Source organism: Macrosteles quadrilineatus, unplaced genomic scaffold, assembly GCF_028750875.1.
Source record: "Macrosteles quadrilineatus isolate MER2022 unplaced genomic scaffold, UCM_ALF_1.0 Scaffold_6__1_contigs__length_79288215, whole genome shotgun sequence".
Classification (NCBI taxonomy): Eukaryota; Metazoa; Arthropoda; class Insecta; order Hemiptera; family Cicadellidae; genus Macrosteles; species Macrosteles quadrilineatus.
In genome coordinates this window covers 76718183-76735309 of record NW_026542599.1, presented here as the reverse complement: position 1 = coordinate 76735309, position 17127 = coordinate 76718183, and the positions used below count along the sequence as shown (strand labels likewise).

Genomic DNA, 17127 nt, shown 5'->3' with positions numbered 1-17127 from the left:
GAATAGATTTTTACAACTATGACACATTTTTACACCAGCAATGACTCTAAGAACTTTTTTTTGCATAATAAAAACTTCATTTGCATGAGGAGAAGATCCCCAAACAATCAAACCATACCTTAAATGGCTATGAAATAGTCCATAATAAGCCTGTATTAAAGAATTCTGATTCAATTCACCACACAAACATTTCATAGCAAATATACCTACTCGAACTAAGCCTTGCCTTTACCAAATGAACATGATATTGCCAATTTAGAGTAGTATCAAAAGTTAGTCCCAAAAACTTTGGATGCAGATTTTCATTTGGCATCTCAGGAATTTCTCTAAGACTAAATACTACAGTTGATGTTTTATCTTTATTTAGAATTAAATTATTTGCTGTTAGCCAGTTCTCAACAACATTTTTATTCAACTCACAGTTTTCTAAAAGTTGACTATAGTCTGAACTCCTGGTGATTACCGTGGTGTCGTCTGCGTATAAAACAATATCTGTAGGGACATTTACGCTTAAGTCATTGACCACCATCAAGAACAATAATGGCCCAAGTACCGAGCCCTAAAGGAACTCCACAAGTTACAGGTTTACATTGAGACAGGTTATTTCCTAATGCCACATACTGAGATCTATTTTGCAGATAAGACCTAAATAAATCTAAAGCCACACCTTTGATATTGTAGTGCTTTAATTTTTCTAACAGTAACAGTACTGTATGCGAAACTATCATACTAAAATACCTAATTTTATAACTTCTATAGGTTGATGGATTCACCTCAAATTTGAAATCAAAATGAACAGGAGATAAAAATGCATTTATTTATACCACGGGTTTGCTATATTTTCTTCAATAAAAATTTTTGTAAAGGGCCAGAAGAAGAATCATAAGTATTACTCATTGACCAAGGCCACTGTCTACCTGATCAGCTCCAAGCGTGCACAATAGACTCATGGGATAAGGATGTTATTGCATACTTTGTGGTTGGCTGACCAGGATTTGCTTTTTAAATGTAATAATTATATGACTTACCGTCTTGAAGCAATCCAGTTTTGTACTCAGTGTACAGCTGTTTCGGCTTAATCAAGCCATCTTCAGCACTTTCTTAGAGGTCAAATCATAGTAAATAAGCGAACATTCTGGTTCTTGTCGACTTTTTACAATACATTACACAACACAAAAGATGAAACATAAAGTTTAGTAGGGCCTAGGCCTACTTGTATGTCGCGACATAACCTCACTTTTGACAAGTGCTCAACTGACAGACAACAGACGACAGGCAATTTCGATTTTTTGTTCTGGTTGCTGGAGCATCAATGCCTTCATGATCATTTTGTGTCTTCGTCCGTTCTGACTATTTTGTCATATAGGCTATTACATTGGCTGTAAAATTGGATTGGACATTGATGAGGTTTTGGTTGTCATATTTGTGAGCGTGATATATTTTCACTTCCTCTAACCTGTCAAGCCTATATGATTTGTTGCATGTGTGCAGAACTTCTAAACAATCTTCAACTGGTTTATAATCATGCATTGAATCCCTGATGTGTGCTGCGAAGTTGGATTTTTGAAGGCTGGGCTTGGAACCAATTGCTTAAATGAGCTCATTGTACCTTAACTTAAATTTACGCCCTGTTTGGCCTATATAGAACGAATCACAACTGCCACATCTTAGTTTATAAACTCCTTGTTTTTCTTTGTCCGGGATTTTTTCTTCTATAGGTTTTAGCACTTTAGATAAGTTGTTATTAGTTCTAAAGGCAACTGTTACAGGAGTATTCTTGTAAACTTGGTTAGCTAGTTGTTTGGCAGTCTTACTGTACTCTACTGTAACAAATCTCTTGCTCTCTATCTCTTTAGGGGACTTTGCCTGAATATTTTTATATATTCTGTCTATAAGTGAGGATTTATAGCCATTTTGCTGAGCAATGTATTTCATTATTGTGAGCTCCTTATCTTTGTCTTCTTTGGACAGCGGTACTTTAAGGAGGCGGTTTAGCATAAATCTAAATGCTGCCGTTTTGTGGGAATGTGGGTGGTTTGAGTCAGCATGAATAACTTGATCGATGTGAGTTGGTTTCTTGTAAATGTTAAATTTATGGTGCTGGTTATGCTTCATGATGGTTATATCTAGATAATTTATTTGTTCTTCTCGCTCTATTTCTTGATATTAGTGCAGTCGACTGGTTCCGTCGAGTTCTGCGTGCGTTCAAACTATAGTTATTCAAAAAGTATCTTTAACAAGCTAAAATATAATTTATAGACTATTCAAAATTACTGGATGTATAAGAAATGTATGTCTGGCAATATAATTTGTGCAAAAATTCTATTGTAGACAATATTAGTAATATATTCGAGACGTAGGAATTGGCTAACTCAGGAACTCGCTAACTCGGTCGTGTGTCGGAACTGGCTAACTCTGGAACTGGCTAACCGTCTCAGTCAGGAATTGGCTAACTCCGGAACCCGCTAACTCGATTTTGTCTCGCGGCGGAATTCGCTAACTCTGGAAGTCGCTAACCCGGCCGCGCCCACTGCACGGAGCGTTGCCAACCTTGTACGACAAAATAATCGTACACTGCCGTATTTCAAAATGTCAGTGTCAATAAAGATACAGTAAATATTATTGTTTTTTGTTATCAATTCCACTTTTAACAGATAACTAGCCCAAAGTAATTCAAAGACAATTAAAAAATCATGAAAAAGTGGTTTTTTTTTATTAAACTAATGCTAGTTAATAAAATGTTAGTTTTTTTTATTAATGGCCAGTTAAATGTTTATGATTTCGATCTTAAATATAAATGCCATCAGTATAAAAGAAAATAATAGAATATGAAAAATATTGAAATTTCAGTTTAATTGGTACCAAATAATTAAACCTCTACGAAACTAAGCTAAAATACACGCAAGTTCTTAAACACGGAAAACAGATTTATGTTACATGTTATAAAACCGTTTTTAGATTGTACACCTAAGCACTACTAGTAAAAAATAGTAAAAGATATAATATTCATATAATAAAACGTGACACGGTAATTTTAATTCACGATTCTTAATAAACGAATTGACGGATTTTCCTGATTTGAGTGTTGGGTTTCCTTTATATTGCTTTCACAATCGATATAAACTATACCAAGCCATTGCTCGGTTCACCGTTGCTTAGTACTGAGCTTCACAATAGACAATAGCTTTGTTTTTGAATAAGATTAAGTAATTTTAGCTATGACCACCAATTCATAGAATTGTAACAAACAAGAACGCCTGCATCCATTTAGAATCAGCCTAGAGAAAAACTCCAGACTTTTAAAAAGTAGGCCTACTGAAAGACGTAAAATTAATATTAATTCAACAAAATTAAGAGGATGACCCCGGTTCTACACTAATAGCCTACGATAAAAGAAATTTACAAGTTGTATTTATGCATAGACTAACTTTTATGCAATCCATGAATACATTAGGCCTACCACTTTATAATGTATTGATAAATATTTATTTAAATTCAATAGCTCTATTTAAAAATACATTACCACTACAATGTAATTCTTTAATTACGTTTAACGTGTAAATTTTATTATGATTTACGAGCTGGTGGCCCGTCCTACGTACGGGAATCGAGTTGTCAACTAAAACGGAATAATTCAGAACATCTAGTTTACACGCATCTAGACACAAATTCTGGCAATTTTAATGGGGAAGATTACCTTATAAACAAAAGTAACGTGACAACCTATTTATTCCATTCGAATAAAGACCTAAAATATGGCGATATGCATTTTAAATCCGATAATTTTACCATAAAACAGCATTTGTGTCGATTTGAAAAATATTGCAGTGAGATTTGAGCCGTGACTAATTCCACCGGGCGAATGTCACGACTCATGATCAATGGTTCAAGTGTTTTTTTTATAGTAGGCTAGTTCAGTGTTTCGTTGTCACTCCACGGCCCCCCGAACAAGGCTGTGGGTTTTGTTCTTATTACTCCGACCGCGAAGTGTCAGAGGTTGCGAGACGTCGGATTTGAGTACTTCACTGAAGATTTTTATCCTTTTAAATCTTCCTTTTTTGGATAATAAATGTGCCTTTTAAGTTTTATTCTTGGCCGTTTGTGAGAACTTTCTTTATGGAGTAACTTTAGTACGCCCCGCGCGCCTTTTGGGGCCCGTGAGGAGGAAAATGACTGACCATCTTCAGCGGAGAGGAATGTTGCGACCAGGCTGGCGCTGCATATTGGCCCCCTCTCCGCCCTGCCTCTTCTCTCCTCCGGTGCTGTCCGCCCAGCTTCATGGCCCTCCGGTGTCACACCCTTGAAGACTGTTACCGCAAGTTACCGACTAATTGTTATTTATCTAATTGTTATATATATTGCTGTTGCCGAATGGACTTTAAGATTTTTAACATTTGTTGACTATTTATAAGCACAGCAGCCTATTGTTATTCATTTCAAATTTTATTCTACTGTTGCCTAATCATCCGATTTTAAAATCTCTCCACTGTATTTAATTTTTGGGGCCCCTAGTTAATTGTTAACTTTTCAGATATTTATTAAAAGAGTCATCATATTTTATTATTGTTATAGTTTGTTAATTTTGGTAATTTCCTTTTATTAAATGTTAAATTTTTACTAAATCCTTCTGATTTTCTGAATGATTAAAATAAATTATTGTAAGTCAGCAGCTTAAACGGGTACCTAAATTTATTTAAGGTTTATTGAGAGTATTTAATTCATGTATTGTTGTTGATTATTGTTGTTGTGTTTTCTTTTAAATGGTTAATTACAGCTCGTTTCTCTCAAATGGCGTGTTGTTCTTGAACCTCCATCCATGGTTCTCATTTTGTTAAGTAAAGTTTTGTGAGCCGCTCCTCGGGCCTGCGCATGGATCACGCTTCCATTTCGTTAGTCTGGGTGCAGGCACGAGGGCATGGTTCATCTGGTAGCAGAGCGTGGTTGGTGGGTTGCGTCCTGGGTGCCTTGCCGTGAAACTTGGTTTCACGACTCGGATACTTAGAGATGCGATCACTGTCCACGTTCTGTTTTTTTGGTTTGTTTTGAAGAGCCGTGGATGGATTGGTTTCTTGGGAATGTTCTGGCCTGGCAGTTTTGGAAAAAGGTCTTGTTGTTGTTGTGGTGGGGCGTAAACACATTTTATTAGGAGCTCGCCCTTTGGCCGAGGCACCGGGTGGAATCGGTGGTAATGACTTGCATCCTTCGGGAGCAAGAGTGTCAAAAGCATGGTCATGTGTAAAAAAAAAAAAAAAAAAAAAAAAAAAAAAGGTTTTTGTGTGTACCCCCCATCACACAAGTGTTAGGTGTTGTCTAGTGTATGTATCGGTGTATGTTTGTGTGTGTGTACGTTCGTGGGTCAGTTGTTGTTGTTTTTTCTTGCGGTACTTGCGGTATGAATGGGCAGGTTCTTCTTTTGGGCCCCATCAGGTGCGTAGGCATCAACGTCCAGAAGCCTTAGGAATTAAATTTCTGTGTTTGTTTTGTAAAAAAATTTTGTTGGCTGTTATTTTGAGTCAAGTGCTGGTTGAGACTCGGTATGGCGTCAATTGTGCCGGAATATTTGAGGAAGCCGGAGCTGGTGTACGAGGTGCGGTCCCGGGGGGAGACTCCTGGAACTGATGTACGCACTTTGCGTACACAGTTCAGACAAATTGCTAGCATGCCTCAAGCTTGGGTTGAGTCGCTCAGTTTGGATGAGGAACTGGAGGCATGTAAAGAGAGGATGGAAGAGCTAAGTGGGGAAATTAATAGTTGGAGTGGTTTGCCTATGGGCTCAGCTAAGGGTTCGGCTATCACACAGCTGACGCACTGGCGTAAGCGTCTGCTCTTGGTTTCAGGGCAACCTGAAATCCAGGATGAGGACAAGAGCTGGGTGGAAGCCAGAATTCTTGAGCTGGAAGGAATTTTGGAGAGTATTAAGGCAGGAAAGTCTGTCAAAGAGAAAGTCGAAATTTTTGAAGACAACCGTTCTTCGGAAACTTCAAACGAAGTGCCAAAGTCTGTTGTTGAAGTTGTGGCTCCAGTGGGTACCCCCCAGGCTCCGCCTACGCCAAGTACACTGCTCCAGTTGCCTGCAAATGTTCAAATGTCAAATGCAAATGTCACACCGTCCCCCTCTCACACGTCCACCTTGGCTGCGGCTACGCTGAATGTCCAGTCCCCATCTCCCTTTCCTTCTCAAGTTCATAGTTCCCCTTCCATCTCTAACTCCTTTGGCAAACTCCCCCATCCCCTTGCCTCTGTCCTGAGTGGTTTCCGGCCGGTGGACGGGTTAGATGTGAATGGTCTTTGTTTTTTTCTGGAGAGTGTTTTGCGCATGCGTGAATACCCTGGCATGTCAGACGCAACTTTGATGGAACTCATTGCTCCATACTGTCTGAAACCGTTGGGGGACAGATTGCTTGATTGTTTGCGCAGAGGCGTCACCTTTGATGTTTTCCATAAAGAAGTTTTGGAGCTTTTCATGCCCCGTCGGGTCATGGAGAAGCTGAAAGTTGAGAGAGTTTTTCGTCCTCAGCAGCCAGCCGAGTCTCTCAGCCAGTACGTGGGGGACATTCGCACGGTGGAAAGGGTCTTGCGTTTGGGGATCAGTGAGCTTGAGCTCATTGACATTGTGCTTCAGGGGTTGAAGCCTGAGGAACGCTCCCGTCTGGTTTTTGCACCACGGCCTTCTTCTTTTGCGGATCTGGACAGACTTTCCATCCTTTCGAGATCTGTCCAGGACGCTGATTTTCAGAGAGACCAAGCGGCGGGGCATCTTCCCCTAGCTGGTCATCATGCTGTCGTAGCACCCGTGGGAGTGTTGGGTCCTGAACCGCCGCAGTGGCAGAGGCAACCTGTTGTTTGTTTTGGTTGTGGGCAACCAGGTCACATTCGGCGGCATTGCCGTCAAGGTGGAAATTTTGGACGTGGTCCAAAAAACTAGTTTGCTCACAGGAGGAAAAATTGCCCAATCCTTCCTGTGAGGTTGTTGGTGATAATGTAAAGGGCAATAATTCGAAAGTTTTTTCAAGTAAGTCAAAGTCTAAGTTAAAGTCAGTTAATGTTTCTGTTGCCTCCCCTTCTGGGAGTGTTGTGCCTGTGACCGAGCCTCTGCTGCGGGGGATTGCGGGCCTTGCTACCATGGGCGTGAAAGCGGCGCGCTCAACTTGCCCACGTCTCAACATCTTCATAGGTTCCACGGTGCAGAAGGCCCTAGTGGATTCTGGGTCAGCCCGTTGCCTCATTTCCTTGTCCCTTTTTGAAAAACTTGAATCGTCTGGGCTTATCAAGCAAGTTGAGCGAAAAACCCCTATCTGCTGGACTGCGTCAAATTCACCCCTTCCCATCATCTATGAAGCCCGTTTCAAGTTCAAAATTGAACATTTTTCTTGGGTTTGGAGTTTTTGGGTGGCTAAGGACCTTTGTTTCCCTGTCATTTTGGGAGCGGATTTTATCAAGCACACTGGCCTAATTTTGGATTTAGGCAGAGGTCAGTGTTTTTTCCGATTTGCGAGACGGGTATTAATATCTTTTGCTGATGAAATTGGTGGTGGTGCTGCGGTAGTTGAGCCTGAGATACCCAGCAAGCCAACAATTGATCCGTTAGGGCATCTGACTACTTGCGAGGCTGAAGCCATCAGAACCTTGTGTTCTCGTTTCCCAGATGTGCTGACGCCAAAGCTTGGAGTCACTAACCTGTTGGAGTACGAGATTCGTCTAACAGATACCCGTCCCGTTCGCTCTCACCCATACAAATTAGCTCCACCCAAAATGGAAACTCTCAGAAAAATCATTGACGAACTTCTGGAAAATGGTGTCATTGAACCTTCCCGTTCGAGCTACGCTAGTCCAGCCTTTCTCGTCCCAAAACCCAATGGCAAGTCCCGAATGGTTTTGGACTATCGCAAATTGAATGCGCAAATTGAAATCGACTCTGTGCCTCTCCCCGATTTGCATTCTGCGTTTGATTGGTTCGGTAAGGCCAAGTATTTTTCTGTTTTTGATCTGAATCAGGCCTATCATCAGATTCCTTTGAAACCTGAGTCTCGACCTCTCACTGCTTTCTGCGTTCCGTGGAATTTGTATCAGTTCACAAGAGTTCCGATGGGTCTTGCTGTGGGGGCCCAGACTCTCACCAGACTCCTTGATTCCATCTTTCATGATGTCAAGTTCAAGTTTGTGTTCAATTACCTCGACGATCTCTTGGTGTACAGTGAGAGCTTCGAAGATCACCTGATTCATCTTGAAGAAGTCATGAGTAGATTGAATAGGGCTGGCCTTACCGTGAATCCTGACAAGGTTAGTTTTGCAAAGCCGGAAATTTCGTTCCTTGGTCATCTTATCTCTCATAGAGGCGTCTGCATCGACCCCGCTAGAACCCAGGCTATCAGGGAGTTTCCTCCTCCCAGAGATGTCAAGGGTATTGCTAGGTTCATCGGCATGGTAGGTTTTTACCGACGCTTCATACCCAATGTTGCTGAATTGGCGGCTCCTCTCAATGAGCTTCGGAAGAAGGGCGCCAAGTTTGTCTGGGGTGAAGCGCAGCAGACGTCTTTTGATCTTCTCAAGGAGGCTATCATGCAGCCCCCTGTTTTGGCGATGCCGGATTTCAATCAAAACTTTGTCTTGCAAACAGATGCTTCCTCCGTCGCTATTGCGGCTGTGTTGTCACAAGAGGTGGATGGTGTTAGGCAGCCAATTGCGTACGCCTCACGCACTTTGAGTCCCTGCGAAAAGAAAAGCTCTTCCGTGTATGAACTCGAGTGTTTGGCTGTCGTGTTTGGAGTCAATAAATTCAGACGCTTTTTGGAGCACAAGGAGTTTTTATTGGAAACCGACAACCAGGCACTCTCGTGGCTTCTTGCACATCCACGCCAGCTTGGGAAAATTGGTCGTTGGGTTGTCCAAATATCGTCCCTTAAGTTCCAAGTGCAACACGTTCGAGGCACTCAGAATGTGATTGCTGACACACTATCTAGGATGTACCATTCACCCGACGATCATCCTTCTGACCAAGAGCAACCGGGTTGTGCCGTGCTCTTGGAGTTTCCACTCGCCTTTTCTGATTTCATTCCCCATCAGCTGAAGGATCCTGAGCTGGCAAAGATCATTGGTGAGCTTCAAAATGGGGGAGCCCACCCCCCATATTTTCTGTCCCAGGGTGCCCTTTGCTGTCGCGCTCGGCAGCGAGGTAAACCTAAAGTTGTGCTGCCTAGTCTTCTAATCCCTATGGTCTTTGAGTATTTTCATTCTTCTCCTGTGGGTGGGCATCTAGGTATCCACAAGACCATTGCAAAGGTTAGGGAAATGTTCATCTGGAAGGGTATGGATCGGGATCTTGCTGCTAGGGTGCGTTCTTGTCAAACGTGCTCACTGAGCAAGCCCGCTCAAAACTCTAAGTTTGGTTTGTTGTCATCTGAGGTGGCGGAAAGACCTTTGGAGAAGGTTTTCATTGACTATGTAGGGCCTCTCCCGCGTAGCAAGTCAGGAAATAAGTTCCTACTTGTTTGTGTGGATGCCTTCTCCAAGTTTTGTTGGCTTTTCCCCTTAAGGAATGCCACTGCACAGCTCACCGTGCAGGTACTTCGAACTCACCTCTTCCAACATTTTGGAATACCCGCCACCATTGTTTCCGACAACGGAACACAGTTTGTTTCCCATCTGTTCAAAAGAATGTGCTTTGGGCACGGAATCCGCCATGTGACTACTTCCCCTTACTATCCACAGCCTTCTCATGCTGAAAGGTTCAATCGCAATCTTCGTTCCGCTCTCATAGCTTTCCATGCTGACAAGCAGACCACCTGGGATCAGGAACTCCCTTGGCTTCAGTTTGCTTTCAATACTGCTCACCATGAGAGTCACAAGGCGGTCCCTTTCGAGCTGTTTCTAGGCTATCCGCCTAACAACCCGTTAGCGAATGTGTGGGGAATTGGCGACCTTCTGCCACCTCCTGGTGCGGCTGATGTCAAGGCAACTTGGCAAGCGGCCAGGAGAAACTTGATCAGAGCTAGGGAATTGGTCCGGAGGAAGCACAATCGTGGTAGAGTAGACAACCCTTTCCAGGTGGGGGATTTGGTGTTTTGTAAAGCTCATCCAGCCAGTTCGGCTGTGGACAAGAGAGCTGCAAAGTTGTGTCATCGGTGGTCAGGTCCCCACCGCATCCTGAGGTTTTTGACGCCTGTCACGGCGGAGCTTGGAGATCCGCGGACTGGAAAAGTGTTCCGGAGGGCGCACATTTCTCATCTCAAGCCCTTCCGCGGAACTCTTCCGTAGGCAATTTTCTTTCCTCTTGTGTCTGGGTGGGAAGTGCACTGGGCCAGAGAACCTGATCACTTCTCCTGTCCCCTGTGTTCTGCGAAGGAATTTCCCTCACAAAATTTTCCAGCTCTGGCCAGAGCAAACCCTGGGGGTGAGTTTTCCCCTCAGTTTGGAAGTCCCTTGGCGTTCCCCACCACAGACACCTGAGTTGTCTTTCAGGTCAATTTCTTTTCAGGAAGTGGGGGAGAGGCTTGTTTGTTTGTCCCTTTTGGAGAGGAGTGTCCTCTTTTGGGGAGGGAGGTTGAGCCGTGACTAATTCCACCGGGCGAATGTCACGACTCATGATCAATGGTTCAAGTGTTTTTTTTATAGTAGGCTAGTTCAGTGTTTCGTTGTCACTCCACGGCCCCCCGAACAAGGCTGTGGGTTTTGTTCTTATTACTCCGACCGCGAAGTGTCAGAGGTTGCGAGACGTCGGATTTGAGTACTTCACTGAAGATTTTTATCCTTTTAAATCTTCCTTTTTTGGATAATAAATGTGCCTTTTAAGTTTTATTCTTGGCCGTTTGTGAGAACTTTCTTTATGGAGTAACTTTAGTACGCCCCGCGCGCCTTTTGGGGCCCGTGAGGAGGAAAATGACTGACCATCTTCAGCGGAGAGGAATGTTGCGACCAGGCTGGCGCTGCATATTGGCCCCCTCTCCGCCCTGCCTCTTCTCTCCTCCGGTGCTGTCCGCCCAGCTTCATGGCCCTCCGGTGTCACACCCTTGAAGACTGTTACCGCAAGTTACCGACTAATTGTTATTTATCTAATTGTTATATATATTGCTGTTGCCGAATGGACTTAAAGATTTTTAACATTTGTTGACTATTTATAAGCACAGCAGCCTATTGTTATTCATTTCAAATTTTATTCTACTGTTGCCTAATCATCCGATTTTAAAATCTCTCCACTGTATTTAATTTTTGGGGCCCCTAGTTAATTGTTAACTTTTCAGATATTTATTAAAAGAGTCATCATATTTTATTATTGTTATAGTTTGTTAATTTTGGTAATTTCCTTTTATTAAATGTTAAATTTTTACTAAATCCTTCTGATTTTCTGAATGATTAAAATAAATTATTGTAAGTCAGCAGCTTAAACGGGTACCTAAATTTATTTAAGGTTTATTGAGAGTATTTAATTCATGTATTGTTGTTGATTATTGTTGTTGTGTTTTCTTTTAAATGGTTAATTACAGCTCGTTTCTCTCAAATGGCGTGTTGTTCTTGAACCTCCATCCATGGTTCTCATTTTGTTAAGTAAAGTTTTGTGAGCCGCTCCTCGGGCCTGCGCATGGATCACGCTTCCATTTCGTTAGTCTGGGTGCAGGCACGAGGGCATGGTTCAGATTGGCGACCGATTCACACTGGTTTTGAGTAGAGTAGCTACATGCTACCTCCAATTTATTGCATACTGTACTACTTATGTACTTACCGTACCTTATCTTACCTCCGTGACCACTGAAACCTTTATGAGGATTCTCTTCTATCACCTGCCTCTTCAAAATTTAGATCCCAGTCTGAGGATGCATTTCATAACTTGATATTCCTGTCTATCGTGTGGTACTCCTTGGAATATACTTTTTAAAAGTTTATGCACAGCCTGTCCATCCAATCTTTACTTACTTCTGGAAAGCATCCCTATATTTGGGTGTTAACACATTTCTCTTACCGGTAGCTCTCTGATCTTTTTTATTTTGACCTCCAGGCCGTTTTCTTGAACTGGTCTGTATATTTTCTCTGTACTTTATTATCTAACCCAGCATTAAGGTTTTTCGGTTCTTTGGTCAGTGCCCAAGTTTCTGAATCATCAGTACTACGGGGATAGTTGGTATGGTATGAGTCGACTTTGGTTTCTGCTGCACCCTGCAGTTTATTTGGCAGTTTTATAGAGACCTACTACACCGATTGACGCTTTCATTACTAACCAACATTTTAGTATGCCGACGTACTCACATTCAAACATACAGAAAAAGAAGTAGGTATCAACACGTAAACCACTTATATCTTAAATAATTAAGCAATAAACTGCTGAAAAGATGTTTCCCAAATACAGTATGAGTTGAAATTTGCAATGCATAAACTAAATACTTACACAGATTGCATTTACGACAAAACTTGAGTAAACGCAAGTGTTTGAGATGTTTAGTTCAAAATAACACATTTCCTGATAACGGAGATCCTTCACGGTAGGGGTAAACTATCTACATTTTAAAGTGAAATAGTATGTAGGCAAACACTAACGAACAATATTTTTGTAAACAAACAACTCGTAACATAAACATTTCAATGACAGTTATAAACCAGCTGTTAGTTAAACCACCATTGAAAATACTTTAAATTGCTAGCGTCGGCTGCTAGACTTTTTAAAAATTAAAACTTAATTTCTAAAAAACTGAAACCCTAAACTAAAATTATGGCTTCGACATTCCCTAGTTCTCAAAATTATCTTTCTTTCAACACAAAAATCATGAAAATCCGTCAAGTGGTTGATTCAGAATCGTGAAATAAAAAAACCCAGTTTCGTTTTAATATTATAGAATAGACGAGATGTTAGCCCGTCCTACGTACGGGAATTCAGTAGCCAGTTAAAACCGTGTACAATTCAGATCAGCTAGTTTACACATATAAAGACAAAGTTTCTTGCAGTTTTAATGTAAAAAATCATCTTGTAAACAAATGTTGTGTGACCAAATATGTTTTTATTCCATCATAGGCCTATACGATATGCATTTTAAATCCGTTAATTTTAAAATAAAACAGCAATTCTGCAATTTTTACGATGTGAAAAGCGTTGAAGTGAGATTTGCAGCCGATTCGCACAGACGCACACTGATTATAAGTAGCATATTGTAGAGAGAGTAATAGTCAAAATTGAGAAGTGTATAGACCTAGTCAACGATACCCCCTTTCATAGCGCATACCTGCCTCTTCCATAATTATTATCACCACAATACAACTACTATACACAATTTCCAGTAGGTCTGAATAGAAACGACCTAAAACAAAACGATAATATCCAATAAAATTCACAGTACACAAACTTTGGTGTCCTAACATCAAAACGAATCGTCACACCTATCCTTTATATGAATTTCACTGCATTAATTGATAAATAAATATGCGTAAACAAAGAAAAGTAAAAACAATAACAGTTTGTTTTGAAACAGCTGTTTGGTTCAAATAACATTCATTTGAAAATAAGAACTGGTCACATGTAGCAGGAATATAAAAAGTAAACACGCTAGTAAAGCTAATGACGTAATTGTCAATGTTTATTATCTATACCGTTTTCAGTTCTATTCTTGATAATTACACACCCTCATTGAAGAAATGTACATCTTAATTTCCCATATTAGTTAACTTAAACTACAATATATTCATAGTTGAAATAAAAGTGATATTATTTTCACGTTTGGGGGCGCTGATATAGGTGCCCCCAAACGTAACCACAACTGAACACGATTTTAAGGATGGTTTGTCTAATTGCAGTATCCTAGGTCAATGTTGACGTTGTGTTCAATCTATGTCATCCATCTGTTTATCTTTGTATAAAACCCGGCTGAGGTTGTGGTCGTAATTTAAAATCGTGATTCCTGATTATTCTTGATCTTCTTTTTATGACATCAATATTTCCGGGCCTAATCCATACAAAGTTAAAGCAGACAAACATTAATTGTAAACAAAAAGCTACCATGAAAAATTAAAACATGTAAACATTGTTATTTTTCTAATCTTTCCTTGAAAAGAGGAGCAGTAAAATAATTTGCATTTATCCTTTTTTATTAAGACTCGTGTACAGAGCCTCGATTTGTACTGTGGTTTAATTAATATTGGTTTAAACTGTGGTCTAATTATCTCTACTAATCTTACTTATTTCCTATAATCAATGAAAAAAATAAAATAACCTCATAGTTCCATAGTTTATATTTAACCAGCTGTTAGTTAAAACAAATTATATTGCTCTAAAACAAATCGAAGATTACAAAGATTGCTTTAAAAAATAATTTGAACATCCTAGTATTTTACTATGTATATTTAATTAATCTGCCATCCTCTTACAGAAGAATTGAACGTATCAATGATTAGCATTACACATGGTATAAATAAGTCAATCCTAAGTATGTCTTTACATTTTTATCCAAATGCTGAATTTGTGACACAAAAGCTGAATGTTTACAGCTGTTATGTTAAGCAAATTATTTTATGCCAAAAGCTAGTTTAGAATCTTAGCGTCGGCTGCTAGACTTTTTAAAAATTAAAACTTAATTTCTAAAAAACTGGGACCCTAAACTAAAATTATGGCTTCGACATTCCCTAGTTCTCAAAATTATCTTTCTTTCAACCCAAAAATCATGAAAATCCGTCGAGTGGTTGATTCAGAATCGTGAAATAAAAAAACACACTTTCGTTTTAATATTATAGATGATTCAAGGTTACAAGCCCAGTATATAAAATACGAACTCAATAATTTTATCTGCAGAAATTTACAAAATGGTATTTATTCGAATAAAAGAAACAAATGGCGGACTACGAAAATAGATATTTCATAACATGTAATAGATCCAAATTAAATGTGCATTTTTATCTTTTTGCATACCAATAAGCTACTATCATAGATAAAACATACTCCCTTAGTAGATTTCTCATCCTAATGGATCAGCTGAAGACAGTTTTATTGTTAGTTCTGTCCAGTGCACTGTCTTTAGAGGTCGTGTTTTGTTTACAATTGTTTCTTGTTTTCAGTAATTTAAAACCTCGTTTAACCAAATAAAACGTTCTAATCAAAACTAATAACACGTCCCCTAGTTATATAACCAAACATTAAAAAACAAATCATGAAGTTAACTATAAAATAATAGAAACACACTTTTGTCGACACTAGCGATCAGTGTCACCGGACATGAACTAGACACGAAAAACGAGCTTCGAAGTTTACAATGGGATGTAAAGTTTACTTGTGTTGGTTAGTCTATGGTAAGACTATAATGCATTTTCCACAATAATAATCATAGGAATAATGTTAAACATACTTCTAAATATATTTATTTTATCGACTACGTTGCTCTTACTCCTAATAGTCGTAGGATACGACATTATGGTACCGATACGATATAGGTACTACACTTTCGGCAACACTGGCCAAAAATATTCGTGTTTGGCTCCCATTGGACGGCTCGCGAGGCTTCTGATTGGGAGTTAGCGAGTTCTGCCGAGGGACCGAGTTAGCGACTTCCATGCCAGGACGGAATTCGCTAACCCGGCTCTAGAGTGGGTTAGCGGGTTCCGGAGTTAGCCAATTCCGAAACCGAACAAGTTAGCGAGTTCCTCTCATCGACCAAATTTGAAGATAGGGCGTTTAACATGGGGTTAGCGAGTTCCAGAGTTAGCCAATTCCGCGGACCCATATATTCCATATAAATGCCGATCTGCAAGTTATTGTACAAGCTCTTAAATACTCATATGATGTGACAAACCTCTTTATTTTTACTGCTAGATACAGTAAAGTCCCGCAAACTCGGCGTAATGTGGACTAGAAGGGTGCCGAGTTTGTGAAATGCCGGGATATCGGGAACTGTAGAGTTAAAAATAAGAGCAATACAATTTTTAAGCTTTTTAACCACCTTTTTCAATTAGATTTCTATTACAAGTCAGTATTAAATCTTTAGACATAGTACAACAAATCCTTAGTACGAGTTGCAAATGATTATACTTGAGCTGGCTTGTGTCCATGTTTAACTCGGACTCAAAAAATCACTAATTTTCTGAGCTAGGCTTTTCTGATGGCCGAGTTATCCAGACTGCCGGGTTATTCAGTGCCGAGTTTGCGGGACTCTACTGTATAACCATAAATAATTTAGTCACTAACATGTATTTAAACATGATAGCCTACATCCGAGAGTTCCTATGTCTCGCCACTCATGAGACCAAGTTCTGTTTCCGCGAAACGGCTGAGGTCCTGCATCGCAGTGTAGAAAGGCAGGAGGAGTTTAGTCCGTATCGAGCTAATGCCGCATGGATGGCGATAGCTTCGTACGCACACAACTTGCTGGCGCAACCCTGGCGCAAGGAGTTTCACGAAATTAAGGTGAGAAACCAGCTAGTGTTCGCTAACATAGTAGTTGAGAGGTTTTTCAGTCTAATTTTATGGTAGGGTAGGTAGATTGTATAGAGTGTACATGAGTGCTTTACCTTTCTTTGCATTACATACTTTAGACCAAATGTTGTAGGCCTACACAGGGTAGCCACAGATGGAATTACAGGAAAACCGGGATGTTTACGAACACACAGCAACGTACTTTATTTGCTTGCATAAATGTTCATGAAACTACATGAAAAACTTAACTGACTGTTAAAACATCACCTACGGTCATGGGGAAATCCTGAATGTATCTGCGGTCATGGCAAAATCAAGAACAGCAAAAGATCACTGCAAAATTGAGAACATTGTATACAGCCTTATAGTAAATTAGAGAACATCTTCTGCAGTCTGGAATAATCATGAACGTGAACAAACATCTTCCAATGTCATGGCAAATTTGTAAACATCTTCGCAATCACAAAAAAATTGTGAACATATCACTAAGGTTACAGAAATATCTTGAACATCTTCAGCAATCACTAAGATGTCATTTTTTGATAGCACATTGTTGGTTTTTGCCATCACAGAAATAATAATCTGCTCAGCTCGACTCAATCAGAGCTTGGCCCAATAATCACTTATTGCCCAAACTGGTCCATTTGCCTGACTTGACCCCAAAATATCAAATACCCGCAGACCCCTAGTTAACTGAACCACTTTACGACCGGGAATCATGGCCGGGAAAACCCGCTTTATGTGCCAAA

At 40.2% G+C, this 17127-nt stretch overlaps 1 protein-coding gene across 1 annotated transcript in view; it reads left to right on the top strand.

Annotated features, from left to right (window-relative positions):
* LOC128996182 (uncharacterized) overlaps nt 1-17127 on the top strand; it is a 33198-nt gene that overhangs the window by 3576 nt on the left and 12495 nt on the right. Inside the window, exon 3 of the mRNA XM_054421321.1 lies at nt 16170-16369. Within this exon, the coding sequence (XP_054277296.1) occupies nt 16170-16369 (200 nt within the window). The remainder of the gene's footprint in view (nt 1-16169; nt 16370-17127) is intronic.